Raw genomic sequence first — 21,478 nt, 5'->3', positions numbered from 1 at the left:
TACTACAACATGCCCAACACTCTTGGTGATTTCTGTTTTGCGACCTAAGTTTGCAACTCCTGCTTTCAGACAGGGCTCTCCTACATAACTGACACAACTTGTACAAACAGTGTAAAAGGAACTATTCCCTATCTCTTCTCCCACAACTGAAGCTTGGTGGAATGGAAAAGAAGGCGGAAAGAGAGTGATAAATTGACTGCTTGGCATGAATCTACCTGTGAGTTAAGAAGGTGCAGGTGTCTCTTAGTAGAGAGCCAAGGGCACAGGAAGAGGGGCCCATTCTTGCAACACAGACCCTCTCCCCAGCAGGACCCTGCGCTCGCCGACTGCACGCCTGCCCCACAAAGAGACCACATCCACCCTCACCTTGACTACGCTCTCGCTCTTTTCTTCCTGCCAGATCAAGCTTCCAGCACCTGCTGCCAGCCAGAGGATGGAATTCATCAGGAGCGTGTCCAGAGAAGGGCAACGGAGCTGGTGCAGGGTCTGGAGCACAGGTGTGATGGGGAGCGGCTGAGGGAACTGGGGGGGTTTAGTCTGGAGAAGAGGAGGCTGAGGGGAGACCTCATCGCCCTCTACAACTCCCTGACAGGAGGGTGCAGAGAGGGGGGATGAGTCTCTTGAGCCAAGGAACAAGCGCCAGGACAAGAGGGAATGGCCTCAAGCTGCACCAGGGCAGGGTCAGACTGGCTCTTAGGAAGTATTTCTTTGCAGAAGGGGTTGTTGGGCGTTGGAATGGGCTGCCCAGGGCAGGGGGGAGTCCCCATCCCTGGAGGGGTTGAAGAGTCGGGTTGACCCAGCGCTGAGGGATCTGGTGGAGTTGGGAACGGTCAGTGTGAGGTTCATGGTTGGACTGGAGGATCTTCAGGGGCTTTTCCAACCTCAATGATTCTGTGATTCCGTGAGGATCAACACACGGGATCCATCCTGTATAAGCCAATTACAGGATTTACCAGACTCCTGGCAGTTCCCATCACACAGCCAGAATGCCAGATGTCAAGCGTTGGAGATAGGGGCTCTGAGAAAACTAAGGCAAAAGGCCCTAAGATTATCCGCTCTGGGAGGGATGTCACTGAGAGGATGCGACTGGCTGTGAACAGAGTGCTGCAATTATCACACTGGGAAAGGCTAATTGACTTCAAGCAAGCAACACATCACAAGAAGGGGGACTGACTCTCAGCAGCAACATCGGTAGCTAAGTTAATTGTGCGTTGACCAGAAGAGAAAAAGTATTACTGTGCACAGATTGGTGAATCACCAAGCCGTGCCTGCTGTAGCAAACAGGACAACTCCCTGCACCCATGCTATAAAACACCCATCTACAATTACCTCTGGAATTCACCTGCAGGACTGCACTGCTGGTACCTGGCCTGGCCACGCTCAGCCAGGGCACCGACGGGCACTGCCGATGTGAGGCAGATGCACCAAAACGAGGGCGTACTCTTCCAGCTTTGAATTCCCTTTCTCCAAGTTGGTGTACGTGTTCTCCAACGCAAGGGAGGACTTTATTCTATATCATCATACACCTTTAATTTTTTTGTCCTTTCCTTAAAAACTCAGCTGAGGAGAGGCAGAATGGGGTGCCTCAATCAGGAGGTTCATAGTTACGGAGGAAGCTTGGAACCTTTAAACCTAGAGGTTCAAGACCAACCTGAGAAACGGCGATCTCAGCATTTAATATTTTATTATTTTAAACAAAAACATGTTTATTGAGGGAGGGAAGCTTGACTCATTATCTGAGCATCTGGGATTGCCAGTACTGTATTTATGAAGGAGGTTGCAGTACACAGCTCTCTGCAATTGCTCTGATCTCTGCATCTGCGGTTCCAGGCTCTACCCGCATTACCCTCTGACAGACGGGAAATCATATGAACCTATTTTCCTGAGATTGCCCTTAGGAATCAACCAGCTGAGTCTTGCAAACCAGTTCTATCTGCGCGAACCGCGTACGCTCATCAACCCTGGGTCTGTTTTTATTAACCATATTACCAGAGCACCCACAGGCCTTGCACAGAACCAAGCCCTCGGCACCCTCGGTACCACACAAACACCTCCAGTTATTGTTCCACGGACTTTACAGCCTAATCCAACACAAAAATATGCATTTGTGTATAGGAAGTATGTACAAGAAGCCTGTGACCGCTCTCGGGAGAAACGCCATGCGAAGGGCAGCACTTCTACAGCGTGAGCCCAGCACCTTGGGCTTCCATGGTGGGTGGCTGGCATTTTTTACTTATTTGTGTTATTTGCTTACCTATATTTGCTTCATTATGTACATATTGTAATGTTTTGTTATTTTCTGTGGTGAAGCCTAATGCGCTTACTTTTAAAAAGAGGGAAAAATTGCTGACATACCTGTGAGAAATGAAGAGTGATTTTTTTTTTTTTATAGCTATATAATCATCAAGAGCAATGTTGTAATAACTGCAATTTTACAACATACCTATAAAACACGCTCTGTGTCTCGGATCTGAAGCACTTGACGCTGAACACCCAGCGCTTCCCACAGCCTCGCCGCCTCCCGCAAACGCCACCGCCTCAGCCTCCCTAAACCAGGCGACCGGCCTTTAATCTCGGGCTCCCGACTAACGGCATGGCTCGGGGGCGCCGGGCTCGGCTCTCACCTGAGGAACCCTCGGCGAGGAGTCGGCCCTGCCGCGGCCATCGCCCGCGCGCCCGCCCTCGGCCCTTCCCGCCTCTCACCCCGCTCGACGCCCTGAGGGGAGGCGATGGCGGCGCCGCGCCCGGCAGCCCGCGCTCCGCGGGCCCCTCCTCGCCCCTCAGGGGCTCCCGCGGCTCGGGGGGGGGACTCACCCTCCGCGCCGGCGGTCCGCAGGCGCGGTGCGGGCTTGGCGTGAGGCGGCGGTCGGTCCCGGGACACCGGTAGCAGCTCCCCCGGCTCGGCGGGAGGCGGGCGGTGCCGGCTGCCCGGCGGAGGTGGGGCCGGGGCGGGGAGCCCGGCGGCTCGGACACCCCCCCCTTCCCCTCCGCCAGCTCCCCGTGCCCGCCCCCCGGGCGGTGCCGCGGAGCCTCGGCCAGGCGAGCGCGCTTCCCCCCGCGGGTGGCGGGGCCGGGGCGGCCCGCCCGGAGCCCCTGAGGGGAGGGCGGCGTCCCGCCTGCCGCAGGAGCCCCGGCTGGGGGCACCCCTCGGCCTTTGCGCCGAAGCGGGGAGTGAAATTGGTGTTACTACAGGTAGGAGTTTTCCAACTCGGTGTGGAGCTTCACGGCGCTCAAAGCGTCGGGCACCTGCACCGAAGAGACTCTGAGGAAGCACCGTTTTCAAGCGAAGGGGAAGGAAGCCTTGACGATGCCAGGGCCTGCAGGAGAAGGGCATCTGCCAGCGTTATCCCGAGGAACAGACCTGACACTCGGCAGCTCCTGAAGCCGCCTGTACCCGCCTCGGCATCCAGATCGCCACCCAAACGCCTCTGCCCCAGGACTGCCCTGGCTCGACGATCAGAAGCATATAAAGTATGAGCTGGTGAAGTTGGACCACCGGGTATCTTAAGCCAAAACTCTTGAAGGTCCGTATTTTAGCATAAAGACAGTCTCCCTTGAGTCCAGCTCTACTGGAAAATAAATTGGAAGTATCTGAGTTTTAGCAAAAAAGTATTTTCATCAACAGTGATAGATTTGCAGTGAGTTTTTCGAGGGATGCAAACCCCTCTCCTCTTGTTTTCCTTGTATAAGCTGAATCTTGGGAATGGATATGATAATTCGCGTTGTTTTGCTAGAGTTAATTAACTGATGCAATCCTCTGAAAATAAAATTGTAGGGCTATGTTTGCAAACAGTCTGCTCTATGATTGAGTTCATCCTGCAGGCACAAGCTTTATCTAAGAGATCTTAAAGGGTGCATCTTTTTGACTCCCGGTAAAAGCTCTGTGGCACGGCACCGCGCAGCGTTTGCCTTCCTCCACCGGACGAGGGGGGACGCTTGGGCCTCCCCCGCTGCTCTCCCTATCAACCATCTAAATTGGAAAGCTGCTTCCTCCCCAATGGAGCCAAAGCTCTTCATCCCGCAGGCAGCAGCTTCTCAGAGAGCGTGAGGAAGAAATGCCTCCTACACACTGAAAGCAGCATAAATCAAAAGTTCATTCTGAATTAGAAATAATTGACCTCAAATTTTAACAGACTGACTTCTGCTCGGATGGTGATCTCTCCTACTAAACATACCGGGTTAATTAGCGTGATTATATTAGTATAGCTGTGTAATTAGTGCATCTAAACACCGAGTTGCTCGGTGGTATGTACCTCGCTCTTGGAGACCTGTACTTGTCACGCTGACCATCAGTCACCCCTCACCAGGAAGAACACCCGGAGCCCAGCTGGGAGCAGCCTCCTGCGTTTCTGGGTTCTCGGCGGGCCCCGAGCGAAAGCAGCACGAGCACGTGTTAAGTAAAGCTGCAAAACCACATAATCCTCATTAGAAATCTACTCGGCGGCGAAAACAGACCAATCCATTTCTACAGAAATTCTGGAGTGCCAGAAATTTGCATCGCTGAATGGAAAAGTAATGATATAATTGAGAAATGCTCAGAGTAATAATTACTGAAAATGAGCCGTTTATAAAGCTCCTGAGTGTGATTTAAGGGAGTGAGATTTTAAGGGAGGTGGCAAGGACGCAGGAGCTTTTATTCCATTATATATTATATATATAAAGTAAGTGGAAGAGTCTCCCTACCATCCTCCAGGCTACCAAAAATGAAAAGATGAAACATTTCCATGGAGAGCAGTAGAGAAAATGCAATTATTTATCAATAAATAAATAAAAACCCCCTGTGTTCATTTCCCAGCAAGTCATCCGGGCCTTCTAATTACTTTCTACACATTTTGAGGAAAAGCTAAAACCCAGACAGTGGCCTCAAGCGTGGTGCCACTGAAGGGCTCGCTCCGACAGCAGCCACAGCGATGTCATACATACGTGTCACACACACCGCAAAGTTTAGTTCAATTTTATTTTCCACTGTAACGGTTTTCAAATGATACATCATGCAGTCTGCCAGTGTATCCATCCATCTCTGAGAGGATTTTAGAACGAAGATAAAAGACTTATCTCCACGGGATGGGGGAAGGAGGGTTCAGGTCTGCTATCAAGAAGTTTAATATGTTTCAGCATCGTTTGATGCAATGGCAAAAAATTTCCCCTTGTTACCAGCAAAACGTGTCCACAATTTATTTTTTCCTAAATTGAACACTACTGTAAAGATACATAGAGCCCAGAGAATACACATCTGCAGTACACGTTACACACTTTACAAACTAGACATGTATAATTCTACAGAATGCCTCAACCCCCGTGGTTCTCCCACAAGGAAAAGTGGTTCAATGGACAAGATCGTGAGGGCGAGAGAGGAACTGGTGGAGCAGTGTTCCATCCTGCACAGCGGATGCTCTCCCGTGCGCTGAGTACAGGCACAGTGAAGACGAAAATCAAAGCAAGGGGAGATTACGATTATCCTGCCAATTTATTTTTGGATTCTTTCCATCTCCAGTGGAGATGTACTTCGTTCACGTCTACACGAGGTCTTTCTCCTCCAGTAACGGAAACATGATCAGGCCTTTTCCTTTTGCACCTTCATCACCACTCAGTTTAAATACCCATTTATTCGAGTAAAATAATGTTCAGCTTCAAATTCTTTATTTTGTTTATTTGCAAGCCTTATTTATAAAAATTTCAGGCAAATGTGCATCTTGGTCCATTAGGCTTTATAAAATGAAAATTAAAAATTACTCATAAGGTTCTGTAAGCAGAAATTATTGTAGTAAAGTTTTTTTGTGACTGACTTTTTAGTTTTCAGCATATTCAGGATAATCCACTCTCACCCTTCTTGAGTTAAATACAAACTTAAACATGCATCAGCCAAGATCTTCCCAGGTTTAAAACTTTCCTTGCTTTCGAGGAAACAAGTCGATGAAACGTGAACTCAAGGACAAACACAAGATTTTTGAAAATATCATTAAGAGAAGCTCAAGTGAGCAGGAAATACTTTTTAATTACTAGCAAAAAGAACAATATGCACTTTAGCTCCACCTGAAGTACGTTTTCCATTTGTGAACAGTAGTTCCACCAAAATTTGTCCCATGCATGACATTCCAGATGTGAAATTTAATTCGCGCCATACAAATCACAACTTTAAAATTAGCCTAGAAGAAATATAACACAACATTCAAAGAGCAAAGAAAGTAAGATAGCATCAAGTAGTGGAAATAGCAGGAGACAGGTTCCGATCTCTGCAGAGCAGATGTGTGGTTTTCATTTCTATATATAAAATGTGTAAGACTTAAAAATGGTACAAAAGTTGAATATACAATGCGCAATACAAACTTAAGTCGCCTAATTAAAATAGGCTTACAAAACAAGAATCATATATAAAGCAGAGTAAGTTCAACTGACAATTAATAATTTCCAATCGAGTAACTATCTTCTGTATTTCTTTTTGACAATTTCAGCCTAAGGCGTCTTTTCAACATTTCAGTTATAGAAAGTCCTCCTACAGTCTTGATGTAAAAGTTAACTTGGAGAAACTTAAATTATTTTAGCTAGATGAACTGACTGGCTGATCAGCACTAGCACAATTAAGAGATGTCAAAGCTAACTTATTACTCAAGCTGAAGAAAGCTCTCTAAACTGCCATACAGAACTAATGGTGATGCTGTGAGGAACTTAATACATTTTTTTTAAGCTAATGCTGCATCTACAATATACTTTCATACTGAGCTTTGAATCCGAGAGACAGAACAAAGGTTTTACTACAGTACAAAAATCTCTGACAGCAATTAAGTTTGGTATCTTTTCCAAGACAACTGTTCTAGAACCAAAACAAGAGGATCATTAGTTCATAGTAGAAATTTCAGCTCTGAACAGCTGATAAGATAGCACAGAGTAGTTCTGAATTAGTAATTTTATTAAAGATTGCATATGGCAAGTTCACAGTTCATTTTTCTGGCAGTGCACATGCACATAAAGAAAGAAAATATAAAACTTTGGAAAATACAAAATAAATTAAATACATGCAAATTTGCAACTTCATTAAATATTTTTAGCAAAATGCTCCCCAAAATAGTGCAACATTTAAAAAAAAACAAAACAGTTAAATTAAGTCCAACTTACTTTGCAACAACCTAAATAATTTCAGTAGAAAAAAAATATCTAAAGTCAATTCACAATCTTTCAAAACGCTCTACGTTAACGAAATAGTTCTACATCTACTAACAAACACGTTCAGAAATTAAAAAAAAAAAAAAAAAAAAAGTGTCTCAAATTAAATAAGAGCAAATGTCTGCAAAACAAGACCAGAGGGCTCTGCTGGGCCGTAGCCTTCCTAGACTCTGCGCTTCGTTACGACGTCGCGTTGCACGCTCTGCACAGCCGAAGGAGGAGGGTACATGTGTGTGGCACACACACGGAGGCAGGGAGGAGGAGCAGCAGCTTCTGCCTGCCCACAGAACCTTCCGGAACCATTCCAGTGCCCCCTCGCTGAGAAGATGGAAATTTTGTCTGGCACGAAAGAGAGATCCAGGAAAGGCAAGCGGTCTCATCCTTACCTCTGCGCGCACAAGCGGACCAGCCGTAGGACGACTCGCATGGTGTAACTTAAAAAGACATTCTTTTCCCCTTGCAATATCTTCACCTCCTAACAAACGTATTCCCAAATTTGGTTTGCGAAGGACAGCTCGAGTATACAACTCTCACCTCCTTTGGGACTCTCTCTAGATAAATTTTTAAAGTAGGGGCTGGGGGTTTGGGGGATTTTTTGTTGTTTCTTTAAGGTAGCGTCTGTTCTGGCAGGAGACTGTTCACTCCCGTATCTGAATTCTGGTGCAAACAGATCGGGGCTTGCCGTAGGCATGCGGGAAGGGGAAAGGGAGGGGGATGCTTGTTGGTTTTTCCAAGACAAGATTTCCACAGCATTCTGAAAGCCTTCAAAATTTCATAGAGAACAACGCTTACAAACACATGGCTAGCCATCACACTCCAGGAAAACCCACCACCGTAGGGAGAACTACAAGCAGATCAGATCTTAAATTTAAGATAGGTCACACAGATATATTCATGTAACTACCAAACTTCAAAACCTAGATCTATACTAACAGATTTCTCTGCATCCCGTTTGATCTTTACCAGGTACTGCAATAAAGGTTATTTTATACAGTCCAAAGATTTTATCAGGATATTACAAATGGTTCTTTGGGGAAATTTACTTCTGAAAATGTAAGCAGTAAAATTAAACCATATAGCAGCACATTTTCGTCCCCTAAAAATATAAAATAATATGTATATTATACAGTAAATCAGTCATGACAGAGCACAATCACCTGCCTTTGATGGCACTTGGTCATTGAATAATTAATTCTTTGATGCCAGAAGTCGGGATTTACTGGTGCAACAGAGGACTTCCAAAAAAGCATCAATCTGAGTGTAGAAGCCCCAACCTAACCAGCGCCAAGGGGTCAAACGCAGTCAGTGAGAGATTCGGAGTGGCAGACTTCCTATCGTTACTTAGATGGTTATGTTTAAATACATTGTACAAGTATCTGTAGAAGAGTTGAGCTGGACACTTCTGTACACGTGGAGATCCTACGAAGCTCAAAATACCTGGGACCAGTGCATTGCAGATGGCTGTAGGAAGCGCAGGATGACTAGGATGTGGATCGGGTTGAAGAGGGGGAAAAAAGAAACTAGTGACTTAATGACAGTCCTTAACATGCTAAGTGGCATTGACCTGTCAAAAGAGAGCAAGAAAGGTAACGATAATTAGTGGATGTTTGGGATTAGAAAGCAGATATGCAACGTGGCAAATCAACTGATACCGACACTTCACAGAAACGCGACGCAGAGCAGCCAAACAGCGATGAAACAAGAGCCACATAAAGCACAATTTTAACAATTCATGAAATTAGGGTCTCTGTTACTAAGTCTTGGAGAGGAATTTTGTCAGATCTACCTTTCAAGTTTCCAGCCCACAACTTGGCAGAGTCATAACGAAACAATTCTCTTGATGAAATTCATTCTTTGCCACCTGTAGCACGGCACTATATGTCTTGCCCAAATACATCCTTAAACACTATCTAAAGGTCTAACTTTTTTTTCCCTTTTAGCTCTCTTCTTTTAATGGGATTTTACACTCCACTGGTCAGCACTTGGATATGCTGAAGAGCAGATGGGTGCATCTCTTATATAACAAACAAGGAAAATAACTGCAGTCGAGTTTGAAAACTTATTATAAACCGAAAGAATGAAGAAATACAAATCCAAAACAATCCTTCTGTTCTATGTCTCCTGACAGAGAGGTGCTTTCCTGATATATATATAAAAAGGATGTGTTTACAGAAATATAAAAAATATTTTTATATAATATCCTGATAATATATCATTCAAAATTACTATATAATTTCATATAACATATATGCACATTATACAAGCATCTTTCTCACTAATTCAATAGTAATTCCATCCAGAAGCAAAGTTCAAGGCATGTTACCAAGTACAAAGGTGATTTAAGGTTGATTATAAAACATTTGAAGTACAGACTTTTAAAAACTCTTAAGTTTGAATTTTTTTCCCCCACACTTTTCATTAGCCATATGGAGAGCACCACATAAGTAACTGAATGTGCCTAGCACATTTTAAAATTAGCTAATACAAAATCAGCTTTACAGAGAGAAATGTGTTTTCCCCAATTAAGCATTTTCTTGCATAGTTATTTAAAAAACCCTTGTCCATATTCAAGATCAAGTTATAAAAATAAATACATAAATATCGATGCAACAGTGTTTTTAAATTTACCCTAAATTAATGGTGGGAATTGTGGTTAGCTCTAATTGTCATCCTTATCAGTACCTTAAAGGAAACCAGGACGGTTATTAATTTATGCATCTTGTTGGCTAGATTAACTACAGTCTGGCTAGATTGAACAGTTGTTCATCTTGCTCAAGGATGGGGAGGTGCTGGGAACATACCAGAGACTTTAGGATAAGGGACATACAGACAAGAGCCTGTTTGCACAGCGTATTTCACAAATCCAGATCCCAGGACGAGTTGCTTTAATAATTTCAGTAGGCCGTGACGGAGCATTACTGCAATCGTTAGCATCGCTTCACATCCTTCTCTTTCAAAATGAGGTATCAGACAAGTCTGAGCAAACATCAGAAGGGCAGGAGAGGCAGATAACCAGCTTCCTTCACATTCGAAATACGAAAGCACACGCATCATCAACACATCTGCTGCCGGTCGCTCTGCCCAAGGCTTCCAGGCAGCGCCGGAGCGTCGCACTGGGCCGGCCTGCTCACGGGTCTGTGGAGTCCAGGAGAGCATCCTCCAGCCTGCGGCTCACTCACTGAGAACGGGCTTGGAAAAAAGCCTCTCCAGTGTGGAATTTTATCATCCATGCTATCCCCAAGTCCCAGCCTTAGCTGTCCCTGAGCCCAGCTCCTGCCCCTCCGTTCCGTGTGTGCAGGGCCGCCTTAGGTCCCAGGTGTAATTAAAGCAGACTCAAAGATGATCCCTGCTCTATCTGGAGAAAGTCCTTCCTAAGTCGTGAGCTGCAGGCGTGCAGCACCACCGAGGCTCGCCGCTCACGAGCACCCCGAGAAACAGGACGGCAGCCCCCTCCATGGGGTGCAGGGAGGGCTCTCAGCAGGGCCATTTCATGAATTGAAAGACAGACCTTCAAAATGAGCTGATCTGTGCTAATGCTGACCTGGCTGTGTATTTTAAGCATGAAAAACAGTTCAACATAGATTTCTACCACCGGAATGCATTTTTCCCATTATTCACCTCAACCCAGCAGTTACTAACTAGCACCCTGCAAGGGACATTCAAGTTTGCTCAGACACCACCCTTATTCTTAGTTCCATTTCTAAAACTTATTATTACTATAAGTTTTCATGATTTAGAAAAAAACACGTGAAACCAGATTGTATAATGAATTTGAGAATTTTGTGCAGTTTTTGGCCGAAACTTTGCAGGGCAGCATGAGAAAAGAGTCAAAACAATTTGGGTTTTGGTTTGGTTTTTTTGTACCTATCTGTAGCAAAATACCTACCATAGTTTTTGCTTTTTAAATTCTAGATATTATTTGAAAAACTTTGATATTAAAGTTTTTTGAATCCTGCACTGTGTTTAGTTGCATTTAGAAACTATAGAGTTTTAAATATACAGTACACAACTAAGCTCTGTAGTTGACCAGCAGAGAAACTAATACACACAACCATCCCCATGCCCTGATTTGCTGTTCACACATGGGGAGCATTGTTCTTTAAAGGTTTGTCGAAAAACCTCTCTCCACAAAATTCAAAAATTTTGTACGATTTACACCAAAGGACACATTTCAACCATTTTTATTAGACCAGAAAAGATTAAATTGTAAGAACTGACTCAAAACCGTGCTATAGAAATAAACATTTAGAAATCCCCAAGGCTGTCTCCATGAAACTCTGGCATAAATTTAGCCACACGGTTGTAGCAATTCCAGCGCCACCTTCTTACAGCAACGCACCGCAAGCCAAACAGGACTCCTACTGCCAGCTACTGGCAATTTGCAATTTCAGGACCACGTTTTATTAACACCCACATTTCTTTCTCTCCCATCTGCTACTGTTATTCATCAAACGCTATGCTTTCTGCGGTAGAAATCATCTCCTCATGCATGCTGCACCCAGGCAACGTGGCCCAAACTGGGCAAAGTCTGAACTTTGTCCTGACTAGCCTCGCAGGCTTGCCCAGCTCTGCAGAAGAAATTTTACCAATTAACTTCCTAAACCCAGCAAAAGCAGTACCGGCTGTTACTGAGGGGTAGGCGGCTGGGTTAATAAATCATCATCACTGACCAGTCTAACAGCAATAAGTGTCTATTATCTTTACGGCGAATGATGAATGAACAAAAGATAAATTGCCCTTCATCCTGCTATAAAATTTTAATTCCAGAGAGAGGGTATGTTACTTGACAGCAAACATTTATATAGAAACTTCACCTTTATTTCACTGCTGTTAAATGAATGTGACAAAAAGTTCTGTTCTAATTCTAGCTGTGTAGAGCTGTGCCAGTGAAAAGCATGGTGTAGTTCCTCAGAGCTTAGAAATGTCTCAACAATATTATGGAAATAACTTGTATAAAATGTTCCCTGCACAAGCAGCACCTTTACTAACACTCTTACTCAGGCCTTGGGCTTCCATCTAACAAGCTCAGAATTCAGATTACTCTGATACTCATTTGGCAGCCAAATAGTTGCAATTTGCCAATAATCTTCTTAACCAAAGGACCAAGAATGATGAGAACTGACCTTCAATCTCTGCCTGGCCTTAGTTCACTACATTTTCAAGACATCTTTCTAGATGTGTGCAAAGAAATCTAGAACTTGACTGCGCTTAAAAACCAATTAGCCTAAAATATGCTTCTCTGAAGTAGTAATCATAGAATATCTTGAGTTGGAAGGGACCCATAAGGATCATTGAGTCCAACTCCCACAACATTTCAAATTGTTGCCTTACATGTATTACGTAACACATAATACAGCCAGGCCTTAGACTCAATCTCAAGCGATAAGGAAACTAAACCGAAAAAAGCCATTAAAGGAGCACTACTGTCAATTAAGAAAAACCCACACTTTTTAAATGGCTTCATTCCAACCTGGAGAGCTTCCATTTGTCTTTCAGAATTTTTTTTTTTCTAATTTTTCCAGAAACCATAAATCTGTAAGTTTACCCAGTTTCTTCTAAGATCTTCCATCTTCTTTTTCTCCACCCCCATTGTCCATGAGCTCCTCTGCAACATGTTCCAAGCATGGCCTGAATCTGCTCATCCTCCACCGCCCTCAAATCTAAAACTCAGCATCTAAAACATTTGAGAGGTATCCTATGCCTTCTGATTGCTTCTTAGTGACCTCCAAAGTCCTATCTTGTTATACACCCATCTAGTTTTAAGTGTATTTATTTTGTTAGTAACTTTATTAATCTACAGTTGTTCACTTGACATGTGCCTATACCTAATGTGTGGCCTGTTTGAGTCTGACACTTAATTTCAGAGCAGATGGTATATTAAAGGCCCACCCAGTTTAGGCAGGTAGCAGCTTTTTTTCCCCACAGAGCAGCTGTTTTATGTTTGGAAATATTTTACATGCCTCTATCACACTCTTTTCCCTTCGCTCTTTCACAGAGGTGGGAATGCAATGAAGGAGATGGACAGAGGCTATCTCACCTGTGAGATGGAAAAGCCAATTTCAGTTCAGAATGAACTACCACACACAAACACTCAGCAAAGACTTGCCCTGATTCATCCACAGCGAAAATATGTTGCTTGCAGCTACAGGGCTCAGGGAAAACACAATAAACAGAAACAATCCATACAACACAATAACAGCTTGAGTGCGACGTGATGGATAGTTTGCCTGCATGCATGACATGAAACATTCTCCAGAAAAAAAAAGAAAACACACCCAGGAATGCCGAGTGCCTAAAGGAAACCACATACAATCAGAAGAGAGTCGTAAAACAGAATTAATCCTCAAGGAGGGGGAAAAAGCCAACTTGGAGGAACAATTTAGCAGTCCGCTGGCTGGTTTTCACAGCCACTCACTACCATTCAACTCTTAGTATGCCTGTAACATAAAGTTATCATCTAAAATAATAGCAGATGTAAAATATCTCAGAAATAACAAGCATTTAAAGAAATAAGTGGAAAGGTAGGGTACATGAAGCAGTCTCATGGGAATATGCTGCTCATCTTTCCAGGATGAGATTTCTGCTTAGGAGAAACCCTCAAGCCAATTAAAGTAAATTTAAAATTGCAATTAAATATAAAATTTACAAATGCAATTAATTTTTTTTTTTTTTTTTCTGAAGAGAGGTGAATAAGAGTGCAAAGCAAAAGAGACAAAAGTAAAGTTTGCCAAATTGTGACACTTGAATTTGGAGAGCTCTGTGCTGCTGCCACTTATGGCTGCTCTACCCCTGTCCCAGGCTGGAATATCACAACATGGCAACATTCACATGTTACAGAAAGCTGAAAATTATACTGGCAGAAGGAACCGCTGGGACTCTATTTTTACTACATGAGTTTCACGCCTCTATGTGTGAATTTCAGTACAGATTTACCCAAGCATTTTAGTTTATTAAAAAAGTTTTAAGTGGTAAGTCTTTAAAAGAAAAACTCTCATCAGCAGCTTGCAAAGCATTCTAACAAGGCAGTCCTCACTTAAATTATTAATTTTCACAGTTAAATTATCAGCAAACGACTCCTACTAAAACTAGAAAGAAAGTACTGTGGGTCTTCTAAAAGCAAGACAGAAATATAAGAAAACTGGGTGATCAGTGAAAGTAAGAGTATGAGTAAGTTACTTTGGTCTTACTTCTTGTCTATTTGGTGTTGTGATAGTAGCTGGAGTTCGACATCCCTCCCCCTCGGATGGCATGGACAGCCGTTGGAGAAGACGCTGGGTAATGACCAGGGCGGATGGGCTTGGCTGTAGAGTAAAAGTAGGAAACCAGACAAGAAATTTAGCTTCCACACAAGGTTTTCTACCTCACCTTCTCCTCTAGCACAAACCCTGCTGTTTCCAAACAAGGAGCCGCGCTCGGCAGAGTCGTCTGTCATCCAGCTCTGCGGGACGCAGCATGCCATTGCCTCGGCCAACACCAAATACACCCATTTTCTGCTCATGACAGAGCCGTTTAACCATTCCATGCACCCCCCTCATCTCTGCAAAGATTATGGTTGGTCTATAGAACAGAGGGAAGTCGAGACCCACTTGGTGGTCAGTGATGTACTTTCTATATCTAATTTGACTAATTATATCACAGAATCATCTCAGTTGGAAAAGCCCCTGAAGATCCTCCAGTCCAACCATGAACCTCACACTGACCGTTCCCAATTCCATCAGATCCCTCAGCGCTGGGTCAACCCGACTCTTCAACCCCTCCAGGGATGGGGACTCCCCCCCTGCCCTGGGCAGCCCATTCCAACGCCCAACAACCCCTTCTGCAAAGAAATACTTCCTAAGAGCCAGTCTGACCCTGCCCTGGCACAGCTTGAGGCCATTCCCTCTTGTCCTGGCGCTTGTTCCTTGGCTTAAGAGACTCATCCCCCCTCTCTGCACCCTCCTTTCAGGCAGTGGTAGAGGGCGATGAGGTCTCCCCTCAGCCTCCTCTTCTCCAGACTAAACCCCCCCAGTTCCCTCAGCCGCTCCCCATCAGACCTGTGCTCCAGACCCTGTACCAGCTCCGTTGCCCTTCTCTGGACATGCTCGAGTCATTCAATGGCCTTTTTGTAGTGACCAGAAGATGCTGAGACAAAGCTGTCAATGGCTTTCTACAAGAGGTAGCATACAGTGGGAAGTACTGTGTGCTGCCTAATTCTCTCAATTAAGACACCAGTATTAGCATCACCATGCAAAACATTATCCTTCTACTTTAGCAATTCCAACAAATCATTTCAAAAATTGCCCCATCTTAAACACCATTTGATCATATGCACGCATTCAGATTGCACCACAGATATATCGAGCATTTGAATTGTATAGGAAGATTTTTTACTCTACACAGTCCAAATGAAATCACAAGGAGGAGTAATCGGGAAAAAGGGGAAAGTGCAAGGTCCAGAAAGGCAAGGAAAGAATGAAAGCAGAAGGAGAGTATGTGGGGGAGGAGGAAGAATGGGAGAGACTGATTTAAAGAGACAAGTTTTCAGGTCACTAGAAGGGCACACAAGACCCATTATGCCATTTATTTACCAAGTTAAATAGCAGAGGCACTTTAAACTTTAGGTGGGGCAGATTCTATTAAAAAGTGGAGTCTTTGAAGATTCCTGCGCAGCAGAGGAGAAGCAGACCCTGTGGTTTGCCCTGGCCTGCTGCTTTCAAAGCTCACTCTATTTACACATGAGCAAACAGACCAACCATGAAGTATGTGAGCAACCACTAACCCTTTAGCTCCATGTCCTTACCAATTTGAGCAGAGTGTGCTCTCCGTGCCATGTTTTTGGCTCTCACGGCCTCCTTAATGCGATCTACCTCCTGCTGGTACCGTTTGCGGTCTCGCATGGCGTTCTCCTTGGCCTCCTTCAGTGCGCTCTCCAGGGCCTTAACTCTCTCTGCCGTAGCTCTAAGTCGTTTTTCCAGCTTAGGAAGCTCACAACGAAGATCTGCATTATCACGTACCAACTGCAAGAAAAGAAATTTCGAAAAATAAGTTTCTTCCATTCAACCAAATTTCATAGATCTGATCCTGAAGGGTGAGGGCTCCAGGACAAAGCCTGCTACTGCAGGGTGGTCTACAACCATACCTGCTTTTCTAGATGTCAGGAGCGACCGTGACAGAAACTCTGCCGTTCCTCAGAACACAGAAACATCCGGCATTTCTCAAGTACTTGATCACCTCATTATTTCAAAACTTCAATGCTTAACTATGGCTTATGGACAACACTGACTATCATCAAAAACTCATCATTTCCCATGGTTATGGCACGCTTACCTACTTGTTCCCTATTCAAGCATATGGGAAAATTGGAAATTTCAATGCTTCAAACATCGCTAAGAAATCGCTTTAAGGCCTGTAGCTATAAATGTGATAATTATATGGAACTTTGAATTCATGCACTTCCTCAATTAAATACAAACTTGAGCAAGGTCTATCAATTCTCAGAACAACATCTAACTTTACATGCAACAACAGGCAAGAGAGAGGACTGATCATTTGATAAATAAAAAACCTGATGCAAACAGTTGGAAAATCCAGTACGATTTCTACTGAACAGATGATACCACCACTAGAAGTCAACAGAAAACTGTTCCAAAGGAGTGATTCTCCCTTTTCAGGAGAGAAGGGAAGAAAGTGGTTTAACTACCACATTAATAATACAGTAAAGCAACAGCATGTACTAACATTCACACATTTTTTGACAATCAAAATGTTTTACACCTGCTAGTCCAGGCTTAGTGCCAGAAGAAAAACACAAACAAAGCTAAAAAAAATTGTCACAATGTGCTTTTTCTGCAAGTGTTGAACCCTTGTTCTACAAAATAGTTATGATATGAAATAAGAGCAGGATGGTATCACATTCAGGTCAAGTCCAATGTCATTTTTCCCTGAGTTTCTTATGAGACATGAACTCCTTGTTGGTTTTGAGTAAATATACGCTAATGAGAGCTATAAAAATCTGTATCTGAAAACCCAGCAGATGCGTGAACTGAGTGCAAAAGAGGCAAAGCAGTAAAAGGAAAATCACTCCTAACATGTCCCGATTTCCACATTTAGAAACTAGGTCTTTAAACCATCTGTTTCCTGGGAATCTCAAAATACCGAACCTTAGCGGACACTTGTCACGGTCCAGCTTTTTTGGCACTTCCACAGGAATAAATAAAGCAAATCTCAGTGAGTGCTGTGTCTCACTAATAGCACTTTCAAAAAACTGCACAGGAGAATGTTGTATCACTATTCAAAAATGAAATCAAAAGCATCTTTACTATTTTGTGCTCCACACTTGAACAGTGTGACACAGTTCAAAAATACTGACATTTGACAAGAGGGTGGAAGCATACTTATTGGTGGAAATAATCCAGTTTTATCCAACGAGGTGCCACCTAGATATATACACACACCATTGATATATACACACTTCCAGTAAAACAGAGGATAAGGCTCCTTCCTTGACGTACACCCAAAACACTTGCCTACTACACATCCCTTCCACCCCCACTTGCATGGCGGGTACATAGGGTGAAGGGATCTCTGTAGCCCTTGTCTCTCTGAACAGCAGAATTCCAAAGGCAACAGGAACTCCATGAAAGAGGGAAGAGACAGAGATGGACATGCCCAGGAATGACCAACCTCAGCATCCCAGCGAGGTACCAGCCCCTAAGCTGCACAGAAAACCTCTTATTTCTTTGCTTTCATACTCTGCTGGTTGACACCGCTCAAGTCACCTCCAAGGGTGCCACTAACCAGCTTTAGGTCAGGAGTCAAAACTGGGGATACACAATCCATCTAGAAACCAGCTGTCAGTACACAAGGTAATAACAAACACTTTATTCTGGTTTTTATGCATTACACCAATACAGTGACAATTAGGCTTGCCAAAACTGATAGAGTCTATTTCCACAGAAAAAATAATTGTTTATTCAACACATTCATAAGAAGTAGGGGTAGTAGGAAGAGCAACTCTAACACCAACTCCTACTTTTAGGAGAATTTTAGTTGAGAACTATAGGCACCACTTCCTCAGACAGTACACGTTACCTTCAAAAATTATTCTTTTAAACATAAAAAAGTGTAATTCTTTTGGAAGGAGGGAAAGACGGGGAGAAGGACATACAGAGAGAAGGAGGGAAGCAGAGGCCCCACCTGTTTGTGAACCTTTGTAAGCTGTTCCAGGTTGTTCTCAAGAAAGGAAATTTTCTGCTTCTGTGCAGCACTTCCACCTCCATCGTCGCTGTCAAGTTCAACGCTCTGCACAGAGAGTTGCAGCATTCAGCAAAGCCAGGAAGAAACTCAAGAGGAAGCTCAGGTCTTTTGTGAATTTAAGCTTCCCAAAGGCAGAAGAGTCTTCAAGAGCCCCAAATTAAAGAGAATTTATTTCACCTGTTCATTTGATATTTAAGAGCCACATTCCCCACTACACAAAAAATAATAAACCGCTCTTACTGAACAATTATGGTGGGATCCTGAATAGGAAAATCATAGATTTTAGTGGGGAAACCCCTTTTCCTTCTTTTTTTCCACTCCTTGGAGACATTTTTATGTAATATGGGTTTTCAACCTTACAAAAAAAAAAGTATAAAAATTCTTCCCCAAAACTACTCTAAAGGACTGAAAAGTGTTGCGAAGCCTTTGACTATTTATGCAGCTTGTGACTCTTCCTCAAGTTACAAATACACTAGTTTCTGACAGATAATAATTTTGCCAGGAAAAGGCTGACTAGTCACAAGCCCACAGAAAGAAAGGTCCATAGCATTCAGTGTAGCATAAGTCAGGGCAAGTTATACTGAATAATTTCTGGTACCCATTAATACCATCTTTGAGAATTTTATAACTGAACTAAATCGGATTGGTACATTTCGCTTAACCACTAAGACTTGGCCTTAGCAAATTAGGACCAAATAAAAGCTAATAAATATCAGAACAGTTTGAATCTTATTACTCACTGTTAATGAAAAAGACAATATTTTGTAACAACATGCACTAAAGGCTTCCAGCAAATCACAAGAATACTGCAGAAAAGATAAGACTTTGGTTTAAAAGAGTATAGTCTTACTTTTTTAACGCGGGTGGTAAGATCTTGGACAAAGAGTTTGCGCAGGTTGTGAAGAGTCTGAAGTTCTCTTGCCTGGAATCAAAATAATAATAAAAAAAGAACAAACCAGTAAGACATAGTAGCTACTCTCCTCAGTAACTCTGATTTCCAGCTGCCTTATTCATTTGGGTACAGGGCAAGTCAAGCCTACATGCAAGCTCTGTAAGTATCTGACAAGTACAGTTTGTATCAGAAAGGCTGGTTAAATCTGTCCCTCGCATAAGTTTATTTTAACAAGGCTTATGTTTTGGGGAGCCATCAAGAGCCAAAGCTGAAAAGATCCAAATAGTTCAGCTTCATTAATGAACTCCAACTGATCCTGAGGCCGCTATAAGCTTAATTTTTAAAGCATCAGACAAAGGAGAAAATGCTGGGTTTGAGTTAATAACCATGTCAACACTAGCAAAGAATCACTCTATGATGCTCCTAAACCACCTATGGTTTTGACCAGCTTATTTTACATTGCATATTTTACAGACCGACAAAAACGCAGCTTCCAACAAAACTGTGCAGCAACAGCTTCATGACTGAAGCCATCCATCACAGATTGCATTTTTAACATCACACGCACAACAGCACGTTTCTCTGGTCAAGTCAGAGGCAGGCATGTATCACCTACCTGTAGCTACGCTACTCAGTACGCTGGTTATTTCAGGTGATTTGAGGGAACAAGGACAGCAAAACAATGAGTACCGGTAGACAACAGTACCGGTAAGTGACAATAACAGTATTTAATCTTAAATTTTAAAATTCTATTTCATGATTTGGCAAAATGCACAAGTTTAGTCTCTTGTGATATAAATTGGTCATTTCCCTGGGCACAGATGCAAGTGTTTGGTAATATATCAGTGAAGATGACCTAGGGGAAAAAAGCTCAATAAACTGTAATTAAGACATACCACTGTTTCCTCCAGCCCCTTAAGATCCTCTCTTGCTTGTTCCCTTTTATCATTAAGCAGTCTAGAAAGATCACAACATTAAACACAAATCAAAAATGTTGAAGTCATATAAAACAGAAGAGAATCAATCAACATTCAGTTTGAGTAGAACATCTGCAGATGTGAGCAAATCTCTTTGCATCTGTAAGTATGCTTTCAACTGTCCCAAATATGCAGTTTTCTCACATGGAATGGCTGAGCCACCATCTCCATTTTTTGTGTCCACACATGAAATTTCTCTCTCTCATTTCCAGGAAAGGCTTTTAATCAGACATTGGATTTATTACTTAAAAAACAAACACAAACAACAAAACCCCCCAAAACCCCACCCCAACCCCCCAATTTCTTTCTTATTTGTTTTTGCTGTGCGTTAAGGAATGAAGGATTTAACACTTGCTATGATATTTCATAAAATCAGACCTTTAAAAAAATCTTTTTTGGCAAGTATCAAACCCACTACTGAAAAGCTTATGATATAAAAATATGGAGTAAATGGTAATCATATATTTGTACTGCATGTTGGCTTTGTTACTGAAATGATATTTTCAGTGTGAATACTTCAACAGAAATGCCTCCCAGTAGCACATTTCCTGTGGGCACATTAAGGGACACTATATTCAAGGACAGCAGATGTGAAAAGTGGTGACTTACATGAGCTTTTCCAGTTTCGTTTCTTTCTCCTGGTCCTCAATTTTTAATTTATCATAATCAGCACTCAGTTTCTCTTGTTCCAGTTGCAGCTTCTGATTCATACTAGAATGGGAAAGAAAAAGTCAGTGCAGCTCAGCCCTGAACCCCATAAACAAGGATGGGTAAATCTCCATAAACAAAATGGGGTTAGACAGAGGAAGTAAAGCTGCAACACTACTGAAAAATTCCGGAAGAAATTAAGCATAAAGAATCTGAAGAACAATTTTTAAAAATATTAGAGAATTAAATTCAGTGGCTTGCTTCCTTTAACTTAAAGGACACAGACTGCTCTTCCAATCTTTCTCTCCCGTTTCCTCATGTTTCTCATTTCCCTATTATTAGTCTTTTGGCCACACAATAAATATGATGAAAGAATGAACACTACATCAGGATTGCCCAGATTATATGAACACTGACAAAAAGAAGAGCACAGGAGTAAAGACCTCTGTTTTTCAAGTGCTGGAGTATCTGACTAACAGAATTACATTGCTGTGTCAGGAAGAAATATAAAGGGTGTGAAAATAGGACACATTTGAGTCACACAGACTCTCTGTGGCAGGACTAG

General features: G+C 42.9%; 1 protein-coding gene across 1 annotated transcript in view; it reads right to left on the bottom strand.

The window, feature by feature from the left end:
• Positions 1–4,939: 4,939 nt before the first annotated feature.
• Positions 4,940–21,478, bottom strand: part of KIF5C (kinesin family member 5C) — an 86,023-nt gene continuing 69,484 nt past the window's right edge. The window contains exons 20-26 of the mRNA XM_074873831.1: positions 20,875–20,976; positions 20,185–20,245; positions 19,247–19,318; positions 18,337–18,441; positions 15,941–16,157; positions 14,349–14,462; positions 4,940–8,725 (exon numbers count right to left, since the gene is read on the bottom strand). Of these exons, the coding sequence (XP_074729932.1) occupies positions 14,356–14,462; positions 15,941–16,157; positions 18,337–18,441; positions 19,247–19,318; positions 20,185–20,245; positions 20,875–20,976 (664 nt within the window). The 3' untranslated portion in view covers positions 4,940–8,725; positions 14,349–14,355. The remainder of the gene's footprint in view (positions 8,726–14,348; positions 14,463–15,940; positions 16,158–18,336; positions 18,442–19,246; positions 19,319–20,184; positions 20,246–20,874; positions 20,977–21,478) is intronic.

This window comes from Strix uralensis, chromosome 6 (assembly GCF_047716275.1).
Source record: "Strix uralensis isolate ZFMK-TIS-50842 chromosome 6, bStrUra1, whole genome shotgun sequence".
Classification (NCBI taxonomy): Eukaryota; Metazoa; Chordata; class Aves; order Strigiformes; family Strigidae; genus Strix; species Strix uralensis.
The sequence above is the reverse complement of the archived record's forward strand: the minus strand, read 5'-3'. Positions and strand labels throughout refer to the sequence as shown.